The sequence below is a fragment of the Colletotrichum acutatum genome (genome assembly GCF_030867785.1).
Source record: "Colletotrichum acutatum strain CBS 112980 chromosome Unknown BDZ83scaffold_122, whole genome shotgun sequence".
NCBI lineage: Eukaryota > Fungi > Ascomycota > Sordariomycetes > Glomerellales > Glomerellaceae > Colletotrichum > Colletotrichum acutatum.
This window is the reverse complement of record NW_026849116.1, coordinates 1-16,285: the sequence shown is the minus strand read 5'-3', so window position 1 is coordinate 16,285 and position 16,285 is coordinate 1. Positions and strand designations below refer to the sequence as shown.

General features: G+C 49.5%; 8 protein-coding genes across 8 annotated transcripts; 5 read left to right on the top strand and 3 right to left on the bottom strand.

Annotated features, from left to right (window-relative positions):
- Positions 1-1,306: 1,306 nt before the first annotated feature.
- Positions 1,307-2,483, top strand: BDZ83DRAFT_55886 (O-methyltransferase). The gene is made up of 2 exons (XM_060503545.1): positions 1,307-1,474; positions 1,731-2,483. The coding sequence occupies exons 1-2, from the start codon at positions 1,463-1,465 to the stop codon at positions 2,385-2,387; spliced, it is 669 nt and encodes a 222-aa protein (XP_060360282.1). The 5' UTR covers positions 1,307-1,462; the 3' UTR covers positions 2,388-2,483.
- Positions 2,484-2,578: 95 nt separating this feature from the next.
- BDZ83DRAFT_588074 (uncharacterized protein) lies at positions 2,579-3,328 on the bottom strand (the record flags this gene model as incomplete). Its single annotated transcript, XM_060506097.1, has 1 exon — positions 2,579-3,328. The coding sequence occupies one exon, from the start codon at positions 3,326-3,328 to the stop codon at positions 2,579-2,581; it is 750 nt and encodes a 249-aa protein (XP_060360281.1).
- A 1,186-nt stretch (positions 3,329-4,514) lies between these two features.
- BDZ83DRAFT_635639 (glycylpeptide N-tetradecanoyltransferase) lies at positions 4,515-6,001 on the top strand. Its single transcript, XM_060509194.1, has one exon. It carries the CDS (start codon positions 4,742-4,744, stop codon positions 5,963-5,965), a length of 1,224 nt encoding a protein of 407 aa, XP_060360280.1. The 5' UTR covers positions 4,515-4,741; the 3' UTR covers positions 5,966-6,001.
- Positions 6,002-6,411: 410 nt separating this feature from the next.
- BDZ83DRAFT_708400 (Six-hairpin glycosidase-like protein) lies at positions 6,412-9,357 on the top strand (the record flags this gene model as incomplete). Its single annotated transcript, XM_060511560.1, has 5 exons — positions 6,412-6,632; positions 6,706-7,758; positions 7,823-8,351; positions 8,418-8,616; positions 8,714-9,357. The coding sequence occupies 5 exons, from the start codon at positions 6,412-6,414 to the stop codon at positions 8,869-8,871; spliced, it is 2,160 nt and encodes a 719-aa protein (XP_060360279.1). The 3' UTR covers positions 8,872-9,357.
- Positions 8,985-9,812, bottom strand: BDZ83DRAFT_588083 (S-adenosyl-L-methionine-dependent methyltransferase; the record flags this gene model as incomplete). Its single annotated transcript, XM_060506099.1, has 2 exons — positions 8,985-9,244; positions 9,335-9,812. The coding sequence occupies 2 exons, from the start codon at positions 9,810-9,812 to the stop codon at positions 8,985-8,987; spliced, it is 738 nt and encodes a 245-aa protein (XP_060360278.1).
- Positions 9,813-11,526: 1,714 nt separating this feature from the next.
- On the top strand, positions 11,527-12,756 carry BDZ83DRAFT_708394 (uncharacterized protein). The gene is made up of 2 exons (XM_060511559.1): positions 11,527-11,683; positions 11,796-12,756. The coding sequence occupies exon 2, from the start codon at positions 11,804-11,806 to the stop codon at positions 12,524-12,526; it is 723 nt and encodes a 240-aa protein (XP_060360277.1). The 5' UTR covers positions 11,527-11,683; positions 11,796-11,803; the 3' UTR covers positions 12,527-12,756.
- Positions 12,757-12,775: 19 nt separating this feature from the next.
- BDZ83DRAFT_588048 (general substrate transporter) lies at positions 12,776-14,653 on the bottom strand (the record flags this gene model as incomplete). The annotated part of the gene is made up of 6 exons (XM_060506093.1): positions 12,776-12,904; positions 12,968-13,237; positions 13,296-13,564; positions 13,619-14,000; positions 14,065-14,418; positions 14,513-14,653. The coding sequence occupies 6 exons, from the start codon at positions 14,651-14,653 to the stop codon at positions 12,776-12,778; spliced, it is 1,545 nt and encodes a 514-aa protein (XP_060360276.1).
- A 622-nt stretch (positions 14,654-15,275) lies between these two features.
- On the top strand, positions 15,276-16,285 carry BDZ83DRAFT_762311 (uncharacterized protein; the record flags this gene model as incomplete). The annotated part of the gene is made up of 3 exons (XM_060515203.1): positions 15,276-15,752; positions 15,829-15,941; positions 16,002-16,285. Coding segments are annotated over 3 exons (874 nt in total), but the record flags the coding sequence as incomplete, so codon positions are not given.

Genomic DNA, 16,285 nt, shown 5'->3' with positions numbered 1-16,285 from the left:
TTGGCTCCGGGCTGTGCCCATAACGTCTGGCGCGGATTTCTTCATGGCCAGTGACATCGCCCAAGCCATTCTTCAGTTCAACTGGGATAAGTCTAGGAATAGTTGGCACAATAAAGCACAGGGCCTTGAGAAGCTGAGAGGAGTAGTGTTGACCAAGTCCAGCGAGGTGATTGGTGGCACTGCACAGATTTTGTGTCTGGTGCGCGATGTGATTTCTGGTGGAGATAGATGCATTGAGCGACCCCCCTTATTCTCACACGAAGTGGACCTCTTGACTTCTAGCGCCGGACGCAATCCGCGGGCACCAAATGCGGCCCGTTAGCCTCATCGCTGTATCTAAGATCTCTTGCAATTTTTCGCGAACTTATCCCCGTGCAAACAATTCGACTCTAGACTGTCCGTTGCTGGCCGAAGGTTGTTGGCCGCAATCCCAAAGGCTCGAAGATGTCGCACTCACGATCCTGGCACCACTCATGTGACTGGAGTCTTCTAGGACAAAGTTGTTGAGAACGATCTATGGCAGACTCGCTCTTGCATCTCTTTTGGGATACCGGACACCCTCCGTAGGATGACATACCTTCACTGCTGACCCTCTAGGAGGCTATATCATACTATGCGACAGATATTGCTGATCCTGTTTCGCAAAAGAAGTTACCATGATAGTACCGTGCACAATTTGACCTTTGGGCGGAATGTTTCTGTCTCCCTCTCTTTCTCGTTCAGCTGAAACTCAGGAGAAGTTGTGCGACAGCTTGACCAGTACTTTGTGATATTAATTTAGCAGAGTCTTCTAGTACTTAGACTTTCTCAGTTGCAATCTAAATATCTGAGAGTTCGAAGACAACGTATAGCTTTTGCCATATGCCTATTTGTTCCAAACGTAGGTACTGTGCAAAGACGGCAGGAGGAAACGACATGAAGGCATGCGCGGGCCGGGCACCTGCACGTTGTCACCAGTCTTCAGCTCGTACTAGTTTGGATAGACTTACCGAGAGCGAGGTAATACTTCAGTGAAATCTTACAATAACTGAGCATAAGCTAGTTCCCGGCTCCTTGTTTCTTTGCTACAAAAAAAGTTATCATCACGCATGTGTGCGATGCGTTGTTGCATCCTCAAGAAACCTTGGCTTGCTCAGCAAAACTCCTCCCCCATACCGTCTCGGCCCCGCTCGTCGCGTTTCGGCCTAAGCTACTTCTGCGGCCCCACGGTGGACGGAGCGGAACCGGCTTATATACTTGGTCCGGGCCGCTGTGTAATACTAGATAATTCCTTGCATCAAATCCATGAAATGTCTAATCGCGATCTGTAAATAAACTTTGATTCTTCGCAAGTCGGTGGCATATCTCGGCGGTTTCGCAAGCATCGTTGAACGCGAGAGGGGTTCTTCGTAAATTCGTATAGATCTCGGCGGCCGATTGGGCCGAGTCCGTTGGAAGCTGTGCTGTATGTACCCCGAACTCGATGGCGCATAATGTAAGAGCAAAAGTTCCCAAGCGGTGTTATTCTCCGAAGCTCTTTTGCTCGGTTTACGAGCTTCAACTGCTCTACTTGACGTAGTGAAGTGCTTCATCTACACCATCTGCTAAGGTATGGAGGTAAGCCAAGCGTCCCAACGTTTGCAAGTATTTAAGTCTCGCCAGCGACGGTGATGAGGGGTCATTTTGGAGACATTCACAACAGCACACAATTTAAAACCATCACCTGAAACGCCACTAAGATGACCATCGAGGAGCAAAACACCGTCGCGGCTGCGGATGCCATCGAAAGCATCGCTCGAGCGAATCTTCTCCCAACAAACGAGAAATTGGACAACGCGATCGCGAACTCTCAGAAGCACAACTTGCCAGAGATCACTGTTGCCCCGCTCCAAGGCCAATTTCTCGCCATTCAGTGTAAGCTCATAGGCGCCAAGGAAGTTCTCGAGATTGGTACCCTGGGCGGGTATTCAACCATCTGGCTCGCCGAAGCGGGAGCAAAAGTCACTAGCATTGAGATCAACCCAAAGCATCGCGATGTAGCCCTTGATAATGTCTCGGGGCTGGACGTCGAGATTATACTCGGCTCCGCTCTGGATGTCCTACCCAAGCTGGACGCAGAGGGCCGCAAGTTTGACATGGTGTTTTGCGATGCATCATGGGGCGAGCAGGAGAAGTACTTTGACTGGGCGGTGAAACTGACCAGACCGAAGGGATGCATCTACGTGGATAATGTTGTGTGGAACATCTTGGGTCAAGATAAGGCAAAGGAGGGGAAAGAGTCGTTGTTGACCCATGTCGGGAAGGATAAAAGGGTCACGGCGACGGTCGTTCCCATGATATCAACCGCGCATACGGTCCATGAAGGCCACCCTGTTTTGGACGGCTTTTTGTTAGCAGTAGTCAACTAGGAACACCCGGTACAAGCTGGGAATGAGGAGAACGCAACGAGTCAGCGAATGGCCTTGTACATGACTGGTTGAGTGTTGCTCTTGTGTATGTTGGGTGATATCTTATTAAGTCGCATTCGACAGCTAAATCCTGTGGGGTGATTGAAGGGTTAAATTGTTGATAAACAACTATGTGGTGTATAGCTGGAGCGTTATACGCTCTCTGCGTAGCCCGCCTCCTTGGCAGGCACTTCCTTTGCCTTCTTCTTCTCAAACAACTTCTGGCCAATTTTGTCGGTCATTGCGTCCGTCTTGTCTCCCAAAAATGTCTTGATGCAGCCGTAAACACCAGAAACGAACCAAAAGATTGCATTCACCAAGTCGATCCAGACTGCAACCTTCATCAAGCTCGTCTTGCTGCCCTTGTATGAGTTGTCGCTCTCCCTGTGCAGGAAAATTGCTGCAAAAATGCCAAACACCACGATCCAAGAAACGAAAAGGACAAAGTCCCAAGCGAAAGCACGGTAGGTCTTGAAGATCTTGATTCTGCTGCCGACGTAGGGAATAGCGCCGAGCGGCGTGGCAGCGACAAAGAGAACAGCCGTAATAGCTGAAGCTCCTGCCACGGCAATGGCAAAGATCCACTCTGGCGAGAAGCCGTCGTTTGCCTTGCGGTCAGCGTCGACACGGTTGCCGTAGAAGCCGCAGGCGATGAGAGCGAAGAGAAATTGGAGACCGCGGCAGACTAGGCGGGGTACGACCTCGAATGTCTTGAGCCATGTTTTCCCCATGGTCTTGCCCGTTGCAGCGCCCTCGTTGAAGACACCGCGTCCGGCTTGGCGACCCATTTCTGCCTTGTCCGCGGAACGGAATTCGGAGGCGGCGCCGGCGAGGCCCTGCACGTTGCGGCCGAGCTCAACGGCGCTTTGGCCGGCCTTGATAGCGTTTCCAAACTTGCCCATTGTCGTTACGAGGCGAAAGAACGTATATATCGAGAATAGTCTGGAAGTATGCGATCACGAAAGCTTTCGAAACTAGAGAGATAGCAGGAAAGTTGAAAGGTGGGCACGAGAGGCCTATCGAACGATGCTGTAACGAGGAAATAATGCAAAAAATACGAGACCGACCGGCAGTGCAAAGTGCTGAGAAAACTCCGAGGAAACACAGGCGCCAAGTGATGGACAGAGGAATGAAAAGTCGTAGTGAGAGTGATTCAGGACAGCATTGAGAACACCAAGAAAACCATCTTTATAAGATGAAAATGGACAAAGACCATTGCTCCTGAGCGGGAACAATATCCAATGAGTCCAACCTCACGATGTTGTTCGACGCAAATAGTAACACCAGTCTTTTGCGCTTTGGCGCTATTACTGTCGCAACGCTGAACAGTCACATCCAATCATTCATTCTCCAAACCCTGGCGCATCTGGCAGGCCATCCAACACTGGCGATGACAGGGCTTGGCTGTGTGAGTCGCAGCGAGTCAGCCCCAACCGTCTTTGCTTTGTTACCCGAGACAGGGCGCTTAGCGAAACGCGTCGCTTTGTAGGCGCCAATGGGGGTAGGTATCCTTTGACTGAATGAACAGTTGGACCCGTGGGACACGTGCTCGGTCTTGGGAGATGGCGACTCATTTGGAAGAGGACAAAAAAGTCAAGAAACCTGTTAGCCGCGACGTGAATCTGCAAGCCCTCGAGTCACTATATCATTGGGGCGGTCGCAGGCTTCAGCGAGGCCGATGAGGGCTCCTGCAGTTGGAAGTATCTAAGGTAGGTAAGCAGGAGCAGCGCGCTCACTAACAGGCGGCGTCAACGCTCAGGCCAGGTCAAACGTAAGGACGCTGACACGGGACGCGCCGTGAACCCCAATGAATGCATATCAGTCTGTCATGCTCTGGTAGCTTCAATCAAGATATGAGACTTTCGATTGAGGAAACTTGACAGCATCTGGCAAGTATCAAGACTTTTAGAGACACAGGTGGGCGGAGAGCATAAAGGATCGTCCGATCTCAAAGAGTTAACTGAATGTCGCACTGGGAATGCCAAAGGATATCATTGAAGCCCATAGCTGCGCCATCTCAGCATGAATCCTCCGCTAATGAGGCACAGTGGGTCGGGGCGGCTTCAATCTTACACTCTTCAGGTCCACCGTTGTGTCAGGACTTTGTCCATCATTGGGCAACCTTCGTGGTTGGACATGGCAGCTCTCAGCGTGCCAATTGAAGCCCAGAGCATCAGTATTCGAGGCTCACAGTTGTTCTTGTGGTCGTCCGAAGGGCTGCCGCCTGTGTGTCACTCATTGTGGCATCGGCCTCGGCTCTTGTGAAACACAGATCCGAGCGACTGCGAACCTTCAGCAACTGAGCATTACCGACCATGCCGATGATAATCTATCGCTCACGTTGGACATGGCCAGCCTGGATACTTAAAATCTTCTTGGTGAGCAAAATTTATTCCAAGATTCAGCAATCGTCAAATTTGACTGCTTGGCATAACCCTAAAGCCAACAATCGCCGTACTCTTAGTGCCCGCAATTTAGGCTTCATCATTGGTAACAAGATGTCTACCAAAGCGACAAGCCTTTCAGCAGAAGAAATCCTTCGCCATCCTGCATACAAAACGACGCAATGGGATCTCAAACCCAGGCTATCGGGCTTCGCGACAGTCGCCGAATCCCGTCCCGGAGGGCCATTCCCTATGTGGTATGAGGTTCACGGCCGAGGACCAAAGAAAATCGTCTGGATCATGGGCCTCGGTGGTAGCCGGAACCTGTGGAAGCGTCAGAATCGACACTTTGGGCATCTGCGTGGCGAGGAGTACAGCTCCCTTGTCTTTGATAATCGCGGGGTGAGCAAGTCGGCCAAGCCAAATTGCAGGTACAGTACCTTGGACATGGCAAAGGACCTCGTCGAACTGCTGAGGCACATTGGCTGGCTCGATACCGATTCTCAGTACTACCCACGAGACTTGAACATTGCAGGAATCAGCTTAGGCGGCATGATTGCGCAAGAGCTTGCCCTCCTGATACCTCAACGACTGCAATCGCTGATCCTCATCTCTACGGCTCCCCGCCTGATTCGAACCGTTCATACGTTCGAGCATATGAAGCAACGAGTCGTCATGTTTCTTCCCACAGCAGTTGACGTAGAGCTCAAGAATAAGGCCAGTAGGCTATTCACCAGGAGTTATCTCAATGCGCCAGACACCGGATCCCTGGACCCAGAAAAAACATTTCCCACCAACCTTGACCGCTTTGTGGCAGAGGAACTCGCAGAACGTTGCGAAGATACCGACTTTTCTCGGAGGAAAGGCGTCGTGCTACAGGCTATTGCCGCTGGATGGCACCACAAGAGCGACGCAGATCTCGCAAGAATGGGGGACGAAGTAGGCAGAACCCGAATCTTGGTGATGCACGGGACTTTTGACGAAACCATTACATTTCCGCATTTTGGGCTAATCAAGGCTGCCTTGGGCGACGGGCCGGAGTACATTGCTTGGAAAGACTGTGGCCATGTGCCGCTGTGGGAAAGAGAGGAGGAATTTAACGAGACCGTAAGACTGTTCATTGACAAGACAATTCCAGTTTCGGCCAGTCTCTAGATCTTCTAGCTCAAGCTTTTCATATTTCATAGCAATCTCACATGTTCGTTGAAGTTTATTTGCTTCATTAGAGCGTGGATTGCATCGCGGATACGACGGAACTAGTCCCATTCGTCTTTTGAGTGATCCGTTATGGGACCTTTGGATATTGGGAACGGCAGCAGGGGCCGTAACCCCGCGTTCGGGGTAGACTTGAACCGAGTCACCCGTCTCGACCTCACGGTATCACGGATATATGTCTGCACGCTTATCCGTCGATTCCTCAGAAGTATTCAAAGTGATGCCTATCCAGTCAATTTTCACTTTGAGTTCTTGCCAGTAATTGGCATCATAACCTTGTGAGATGTTCGTCCAATTCTTTTTGCTGGCGCCGGCCCTGGCGGCTGCAGCCATTGACAGGTATGAGGATAGAAAGTTACCGGTCTAGGACGAGACGCCATGTTCTCATGTTTGACACTACTAATGAGGTCAACAGAAAAGCTATCATAGAGTCTTTCAATGTAGTGCGAACAGAGGTGCCTAAAGCCATAGACAACACCACTACACCTCTTCAAGTTGGAAATGGAGACTTTGCCTTCAATTTTGACATTACGGGTACGCAATCATTGGTACCTTTCAACACACTTTCCAGCTGGGGATGGCATAAGGATACGTTGCCACAAAACGGGTAAGACCTTGGCTCTTCAGTCAATTGCGCATCCGCGTGTTTCGAATACTCATACCGCGCTGTATTTCACTAGAGAAAAGCTGGACGAATATGTGGGCGTCCCTATAGTTACGCATGGAAGAGAAGTCATCTACGACCTTGAAGATCCGAAGTTGCCAGAAATATCGAAATGGTTGAGTGCCAACCCCAACCGCATCAATCTTGGCCGCATCAGCTTGAGTTACAAGAACGAGACGCTATCATCGATCACGGAACCTCGCCAAGTCCTTGACCTCTGGAACGGTGTTACTACTTCGTCCTTCAAGGTTGATGGTGAGGATGTGAAAGTGGTTACTCAGGGGGATTTTGACACAGACTCCGTGACATTCGACATCGAGTCCATATTGATCTATGAAGGAACCCTTCGAGTCGAATTTGACTTTCCGTTTCCTCCAATCCACAAGGTTGAGAAGACATCAGACTTTGAGGTGTTTATGGGAAGCTACCAGTTCCCGGACAATCACACTACTTCTATCGTTCAGCCCGACACTACTTCTGATGACACAGCTCACATCCATCACACAATGCAAGAAACATCATACTACCAGAACTTGCGCTGGCCTAAGGAATCACCATTAACTTTAAGAAGAATTGGAAAACAGGATTCTAACATGACCAATGCGCATCGCTATGCACTGTTCCCAGCCGCCTCCGGAAAAAATGCCACCAGACCCAATGGATTGTCTTTCACTGCCCAGTATAGTCTCCAGCCTCAAAGACCGTCACTGCCCTCCTCAATTCGCCGGCGAAACAGTCTTGATTGGCAGAAGTACTGGCAAGAAGGTGGGTTTGTAGATCTCACTCAGTCATCAAACCCCAATGCAACGGAGCTACAGCGACGCATCATACTCTCACAATACGCGATGAGAATCAACAGCGCTGCCACTGGCCAGCCACCACAGGAGAGTGGTCTGGTGTATAACGGGTGGTGGGGCAAGTTTCACATGGAGATGGTCGTTTGGCATTGTGCTCATTGGGCGACTTGGGGGAGATCGAAATACTTTGATCGGATATTCCCTGCTGTCTATGAGGATCTCCTGCCTAGCGCTGAGGCAAGAGCCCGTCGCATGGGATGGGAAGGCGCAAGGTATATTTACTCCAGGTCCATCCGATGATGAGATTTTCATCTGCTGATCAGAGTGGACAATCAGATGGCCTAAGATGACGGAGCTTCTTACCAAAGGCATCGCTCCGGGAGAGACCCGGGCGTATCTTCAATGGCAGCAACCACACCCCATTTATCTTGCTGAACTAGCCTATAGGGCCAACCAAAGTAGGGAGACTCTTCAACGATGGGACCGTGTCATCACATCAACTGCCCAGTACATGGCGTCGTTTGCTTGGTTCAACAGCTCGAGCGGCAAATATGATTTGGGACCACCTATACAGGGTGTCACAGAGAATTCGTCCCCTACGGAGATTTCGAACCTGGCTTACGAGCTTGCTTACTGGCAATGGGCTCTCAACGCAGCGTGCGACTGGAAGAAGAGACTTGAACAAAATTGCCCCCCGACGTGGTCTAGAGTGGCAGAGAATATGGCATCCCCTCCTGAGTATGATGGTCTATTCGCACCTTGGGTTGGCGGTGGCGTAAATGCATCTTGGTGGGATAACCCTCAGCTCAACAAAGATCCCAGAAGCGTCATTATGCTACAAGGCATGGTACCCGATACCCCACTGGTAAGTTTGGTGGAAGTTCAGAATAGAATCCCTGTTTGCTTCGTTGGCTGACAATAGACGCGTAAGGTGAGCCCAGAGGTTGGTGTTAGAACTGCAGACAAGGTATGGGATGTGTGGGGTGACGCCCAAATTCGAGGCTGGGGCCGAAATGTATTGGCCATCAACTCGGCACGTATCGGTAATCCAGAGCGAGCGATTTATCACCTAACCAACTTCGGTTACTGGACTTTTGGCGATCAAGGCTTTGCTCACAGGTCTGGTCCAAGTGAGTCATGCAGCATGCTGAACGAGTGTAATTTGTGTACCACGGGATTACACGTGGCGTCAATTCCCAACACGATCGACTAACGAGGTCGCGATAGGTCCATCTCCACCACCTTATTTCCCTGGAAACGGGGGGTTTCTTTTGGCGATCGGGTATATGGCAGCTGGCTGGGCAGGCTCCGAGGGGCACGCACCTGGGTTCCCGAAAGACGGAACATGGGTTGTCAAGCATGAGGGAATGCTCCAGGCTCTCTGAATATGACACGAAACTTAAGGTGACGACATCTAAAGGGGGCTGTTCTGTTGTACTCAGAAGCTCCGGGAAGCTGTCTTGCTTTGATATTTTGGCGTATATACATGCAAACCATGTCATTGCGTTTGCCCGTTACCTCGATTGTCCTCTTTCACAAGTCTGAATTCATCTAATGAACCCAGGTATACAGCTACACGCAAACCGCCATTATATGGAGCCGTAGTTGTTTTGAATCCATTCTGAGGATCGTCGAGATGCTCAATCAGATTCTTGTAACCATCTTGACCAGAAATGATATTGTCAATGACGATCAAGGCGCCGGTTTTGAGATGCGGCTTCACAAGAGCGAGTGTAGGCATCGCAAGCTGCGACCAGACTTGTCAAGTCGTTAGCGGGTTGGCTCATGCCATGAATGGCAAAGGCTTGCAGCCCAGCATGTAGCTTTCAGGAAGGGCAGAAAACATACTGTCAAGTAATAAAAAGTCAACTTCCTCTGGTAGATCAGTCCTCAGTGTCTCTCGCAGGTCGCCCTCTCTAAGTTCGATCCAGGATTCAACCTCTGGCCCTGCCCTGCTCCAGTGCTCTCGAGCTTTCTTGGCTTTGATAGGCTCGTTCTCTGTAGCGATCACTTTGCCATTGGCACCTTGTACCGTTGCATTTTGTCCTACGGCGAGGGCAAGCCAGATAGTGCTGACGCCAAAGGATGTCCCGGCCTCGACGACATGTCTTGCTCCTGTAGCACGCAGGAGGAGGTAAACTAGAGCGCACTTATCCGGCTCCAAGGCCACGAATCTTTCCAAAGCAACTGAAGCAGGTTGACTGTCAGTGCTGACATACGGAGGTTCAGCGAGAGCTTGGGTATGTAGATCCTTGAGAACGGCCAGTGTTGCAGGAGTTGCATTTAGTGAGGCCAAGTGCCTGTCCAGATCCTGAACATCAGCCATAATAAAAAGTATGAGTTGGTGATGATCTTCGGATACTTGAGTTCGGGGATGACGAGAGCAATGCTGCAGCTCAAGGCTCGCGCGAAGGGTTGGTTCTCTTTTTGCACGTGCTTAATTTGTATGATGTTCCCGTAGTTTGCTCTGTTTTCTGCGGAGAAGCTCTCTACTTGATTCCTTAGAAACAGCGCAGATGGGAAATACACCGATCCATTACTAAGAAAGACTGTCAGACGACCAAAGCATGGCGGGATCGTCAGAGCGGAAGCCTTTACCGGAACCGCCCACCAGAGGAATCGGGTGCACATTGATTTGCCGTGGCTCCGCTATCGGACCGTGAATGGACCTCGGCCGCGAACATGTACCATGGTTAACGACATGAACAACTGCCGACTGATCTAATTATCTTACCTTAGCCTACATACCACATAGAATACAAATCATGAAAATTGGGAAATGAATTAATTCCTTCTTCGGCATAGTCAATCTTTGAAATGTGCCAGCCATCCTTCTGCTCCTTCGATATGTTCATGGGGTGGTTGTAGGCGCCGGTTGAGAGACCACTGCCGATCACATTTTTGGTCTGTGGCAAGTATGGTACTAACGAAGCTTAATCAAATGTAAACCACGTTGTTCTGTTGAGCTTAAAATAGGCCGATTCCAATACTCGGGACTCGGGAATTAGGTAAGACAGTGGCCAAGACATTTGCCGCCATGGCTAGAGACATTGGCTCGTGGAGATCACATCATCCAAGGTAACCACGGCCCACAAGTAAGAGTGACAGAACTTCTGGACAGTTGAACTGGAAAATGCCGGAGTCAATTTGTCTTCTAAAAAGTGGACTATTCTCAAGGTAAGGAAGCGCTACCAATAAAATGGCCGACATTGGCTAATCTTCCAGAGCTTAGAGGTCATCAGCGAGGGCAATTCTACCATGGACAAGTTGAGAGAGCGAAGGAGATAGTCCGCCCGGATCTCGATTGAAAGATTTAGAAACACAATCGTAATGCGGAGAACAAGAATCGGTTGTAAAGAGGATGGCAACTGCCCAGAGGTGGTGGCCTAAGACGAGGAATGGGATTGCAGGGATTGTCAAATGCACTTCAATGCAAGTAGTTGAGCGTGGCTTCAAGCCAATTGATTAAAACACCCTAGCCCAAGAACGTGCTAAGACACCTCTCGTGCTAGTACACCGAAATCAGCTACAGCCACGCAAACATTAGATTGACTTCTACTGGACGCCTTGCACAAGGGATGCCTTGCCCTATTTCCCATAGTCCTCTGTTCCATCTTTTTGTGAGACCTAGCTCTGAGCCACAATATGACAGTTGAAACACCTCAAAACGTCAAATGGACTTATTTCATCGCAGCCCTATGCAATGAAATAATGTAGCTAATACGTAAAGTCCTAGAAATGATGAATCTCACAAAAATTGGAAGTTTGACTGGCACATTGCAGTCCTGTCTCACCTCAGAGGAATCTCAAGTCATCGCCAAGAACGAGCAATGTTTCTGTGAGGTCTACAGGGTGAATTTGGCAACCTGTAAGACAGTGTCATTTTTTCGCAGCGAACGGGCCGATATCAGAAGGCAGAGACATTGCATGGCCGGGCAGCTGGGACCATGCAGATACCCGACAAGGCAGAACTCGGCGCCTCAAAAGGAGAAAAGAGACAACTTCTTGGCGTTCATTTGGGATATAAAATCCCCACTGGTATATGGTGACCAACGACTCGAATTCTATTGCAAGTTGTGGTCGCCTCGCCTCTTTTTTGCTCCCTTTATTCCATCATTTATCGTCTTCTTGCATTGCTCGATCGCCTGCTTTCTCAGCCGATCTCTCCGGACGAGCCACTTAACTGATCGATACAAGGTAAGTAAGTAGTCTGCGGCCCTATTGCTCTCGTCTTCCTATGTTTCCAGAATTCTCCACATTGGTTTCACATGTCTCATGTGCGCCATGTTCTAGTAGCTGACACGAAGAGGCAGCAAAATGCTCGCAACTTCGCAATCTCAGCATGCCACCAAAACTTTCTGTGGCGAACACCACATCATCGACTGGAAATTCGAGCTCCGCGACATCAGCCTTCACAATAGCTGTATTGTGGGAGGATTGTGCGCCCTGGCTGAGGAACAATTCTGTCCAAAGACAAGCTTGTTCGCAGCCTATCAAAGAAGCGGGCTGTGGGATGCTTGCGACCCTGAACACCGAGCTTGTCACATAGACGAGCCCTGCATGGTCACTGGCGAGAAATCCTGTGCCAGGATTCTCTACGTGGCTAAATATGAGCACGCCAATGGCACCTGCTCCGCCCGCGGGCCAGATCATGTGTTCTGTCCAACAATATCCGATCTTGACCAACAATATTTATTCCCGGAATGTTCCGCATGCCTCATTTTGACTGAAGCAAGGGGCCTTGTGCTCATACACCGACGGATGCTTGACGAGTGTGTGGAAGATGAAGGGCTGTCAAGCACTGACATTGATTGCATCCGCACAAGTCTCTCTGGGTACATACGAGCTTACAATGTCAGGAGGAAACTGCACCTGGAGGAGCTTCAAAAAGTAGTTCAAATGAAGCATGACTTGGAGATGGATTATGCCTCTGGTAATGGGGAGATTTCGAGGGCTCAGAGCCACGCTACGGGACGGAAGGGGTGGTGGAAGTCAGTTGTCGAAAGAGCCATGAATGCCGTCATTCGCATTCTGTCTTGAACCTAGATCAAGCCTGACTCATCACTATGGAAGACTCTAAAAGGCTTACTTAATCTTTCCTACATGTAATTATGGAAATCTTGGCATCGTAAAAGTTGTCTCCTAGGGCATATCATGCCAAAACACCTAGCTATGTCTACCACAGAGCATCGTCATCTCATGTATGCTGTATCTTCAGGGCATTCGCACATGAGGTTCTAGAGATAGACTTTGATGAACTAGCTGAAAGCATTAGTGGCTACGAAAACTTCAAGAACGATTGACCATTTCAATCTGAGCGACATTAATGTCGTCTTTCAAAGTGTCAACAGTCTTGGGCTGACTGTTTCTTGGGGCTTCGTAGCGCCGAAACTTCCTTGCCGACAGTTGTTCGATAAACTGAGACTATTAGTGAGACGATTGAAGTATGCCAAGTGTTTCGGATGAGAACCCAGTTCTTACCATGACATTGATTTCTTCGAGAGTCCGTCCCTTGAACTCGGGGAGGAAGAAGAAGGCCCACAAAGCTGCAATGACGCAAGATGGAAACCAAATGTAGCCGTATCTCGGGCCCCAATTCAGGGCACTAGGGTTAATGAAGTAAGGCGTAGTAAAGGTTACAAGCCAGGCCAGCAGGTAGCCACATGCCGAAGCAACCCCAAATGTGTAGCTACGAAGTCTTTGTGATGGGGCTTCTCCGGCAACCATCCAGGAGTAAGGTGCCACCATTCCCTGTAGGGCTGTCAGTCATATGAAGCAGAAAGGTAAGCATCCACTATCCAAAACCTACGTTGAAAGCAACCATGAAAATGCAAGACATCGCGACAAGAACCTTCCCCGCATTAATCATATGTGGTTGCTTGTCGTATGTCACAGCCATGATGAGTTGCAAGCAGCCACAAATGACAAGACCGTTGATAAGCATAATTCGGCGTCGGCCATAGCGAACTACGATGAAAGCATTTGCAATAATTGCCAAGAGACCAGCCGTAGACAGAACATTTGTCATAGCGAAGGGGTGTTCGACTTGGGCAACAGAGAAGAAGTATGCTTTATACGCTATATAACTTAGATGAGTTCATGAAATTGACGTGAAATGGATCCGGAACTTACCAATGATGAACATAGATCCCGATGCGGCCTGCAGAGACACGGCGCCGATAGAGATCATGGAGCGTCTTCGGTCTATTCGATCCTTGAACATGTCCCAAAAGGTGATGGTCTTTGTCAACTCGATATGTTCTTGGATGGATGTTTGTATTTCTTCAACTTCATCGTCAATGTTTGCGTCAGTGGGTCTTAGCCACCCAAGAGCTTTGCGACCCTCATCTACACGACCCTCTAGAATCAGCCAGCGCGGTGACTCGGGTATGAATAAAAGACCGATGGCTAAGAGAACCGGTATCACGTAAATTGTCGCCAAAGGGATCAAGTAAGCTGATCTATCAGGGCGCTGGGCAGTTGCCCAGTCAATAATAGTACCGAGGAGAGTGCCCTACGGTAACGTTAGCCAATCCAGGCCTTCTAAGTAGCATAAGTCTCAGCAGTAGGATACCCACAATTGTTACACAGAACTGGAAGATAGTAAGGAATAGCCCGCGGTATTTTGCTGGACTGCTCTCTTGTAAGTAAAGTTGAGAGAAGGTCATGAAACCTCCATTGCCTAGCCCGATGAGCAACCGACCGAAGTAGAGTGGACCGATGTGTGATGTGGTCATCATGAGAATATTGGCTACGATGCACAGCAAGGAAGAGAGCCAAAGGCACATCTTCCTTCCCAATTTGGTTGCGATTACTCCGGCAAGCACCGAGCTAAGAAATGCACCAAGTGTCATCAAAGAAGATATGAGCTGTTGTCGGGTGGTGGAGATATTCCACCCAATAGCCGTGTGTCGGTCTTCATAGCCATAGACCTTGGAGCAACAGGTCAGTTCCAATAACATGTAGTCAAGATAAAGGATGTATTGACGGAAGCCGTCGAATGATGAGAAATTGGAAGAAGCCAACCTCGAGAAAGCCAGGCATCGCCTGTAGACCGCCAATGATTCCAAAGTCTAGTCCGTACTGGAATGGAGACAATGCGATCATTCCGCACGCCATAAAGCACCAAAAGTGAGCCCGAATACCATCAGCAGCCATTTTGGTCATGTTTCGCTTGGCTCAGCTTCAGTAGGAGACTACCGCTGTTCTGAATGTTGCATCTTTTATTCCAGAGTCTGAAAGAGGGGCTACTCAGAGTTTCTATAGGCCTCGTACATACAGGTTCGTCTCTAACTTCTGAGATCGGCAGTCCTGGAAGCGAACTTAGCTCGGATGATTATGAGAAGATGACATGAGGTTGTACGCATGTGGGAGGGCGAACACTAGTTTGAATATGGAGCTGTCAAATTCTTGGTGCAGCGAATGGGACGCAGTACGTGATTCAAAGAGGAAAAGTCTGGTTGAATCGAAACGACTGGGATTGTTCTCAAGAGGCTTGAAGTCTGCGCAATGTCCCAATGATCGGCCGGGAGACTATAACCGTTGCCGCTGCACCTGGCGTATGTGGGGTAGTAAATACCTCGAAGACGTGGGGTACCTGATACTTGAGAATGGCAACCCCACGGCAGATGTGTCAGGATAAACTGTATCCTTCGGCAAATGTCAAGGCCTGTGTTTTCCTTCTTCTGTAAATTCCCATTCCCTCTCGAGGTAGTCATACTGTTTTTCTTGGAAGGCTTTTCGAGCTGACATCACAAAACCGGCTACGCTGATTGGACTGGGAACCACCATGGCAACGCCAAAAACGAAGACAGGAGTCAAAATCATTGTTGTTGGCGCCGGCTTTGGAGGACTGACAACTGCAATTGAGTGCCATCGACAAGGTCACGACATTGAGGTTTATGAATCATTCCCTGAGCTGAAACAATTGGGGGACATCATATCCTTTGGTGCGAATGCTGGCCGCATCTTTCACCGTTGGTCCAATGGAGCCGTCGTCTCCAAGTTGAAACCGCTTTGCATCGATCTACAAGAATACGGCTTCCGGATTCACAAGTGGGACACTGGTGAAGTTGTTCTCACTCAGAAAAGACCGCCTGTAGATCCCGAAGCACCTGTCCTCAATGGCCACAGAGGAGAACTGCACGAGGTCATCTACAATTATGCGAAGGATGAACTAGCGATTCCAATTCATCTTGGCCAACCGGTCACTGACTACTTCGAGGACCAAGATACTGCAGGCATCCACCTGCAAGACGGGAGCAAGGTGAGCAATATCTCCGTTGCATCAGATATTGATGCGGTAGCATCGCGACATCGTACTGATATGTGTACTTCTACAGGTTTCAGCTGACGTCGTCATTGCTGCGGATGGGGTCCGATCCAAAGCGAGGGAACTAGTTCTTGGCCACAAAGATAAGCCACAAAGCAGCGGATATGCGATATGGAGGGCATGGTAAGCTTGGCGTTTTATTCGTCGGGGTTTGATGGTGTCTCTAATTTTGAGTGGTCGTAGGTTCTCCGCCGACGCCTTACTGGCAGACCCTCAAACCAGACAATTCTGTGAGAATGGCGATACCTTCAATGGCTGGATAGGCCCAGACGCCCATTTCCTGTTCTCTACTCTGAAGGGAGGTCGAGACTGCTCTTGGGTACTAACACACAAAGACGAATACGACATCGATGAATCATGGTCCTTTCCCGGTAAGATGGAGGATGTTTGCCGCGCACTCGAGGGCTGGGACCCCATGTGCCGAGTAATCGTCGAGAAAACTCCGTCACTGGTGGATTGGAAGCTCA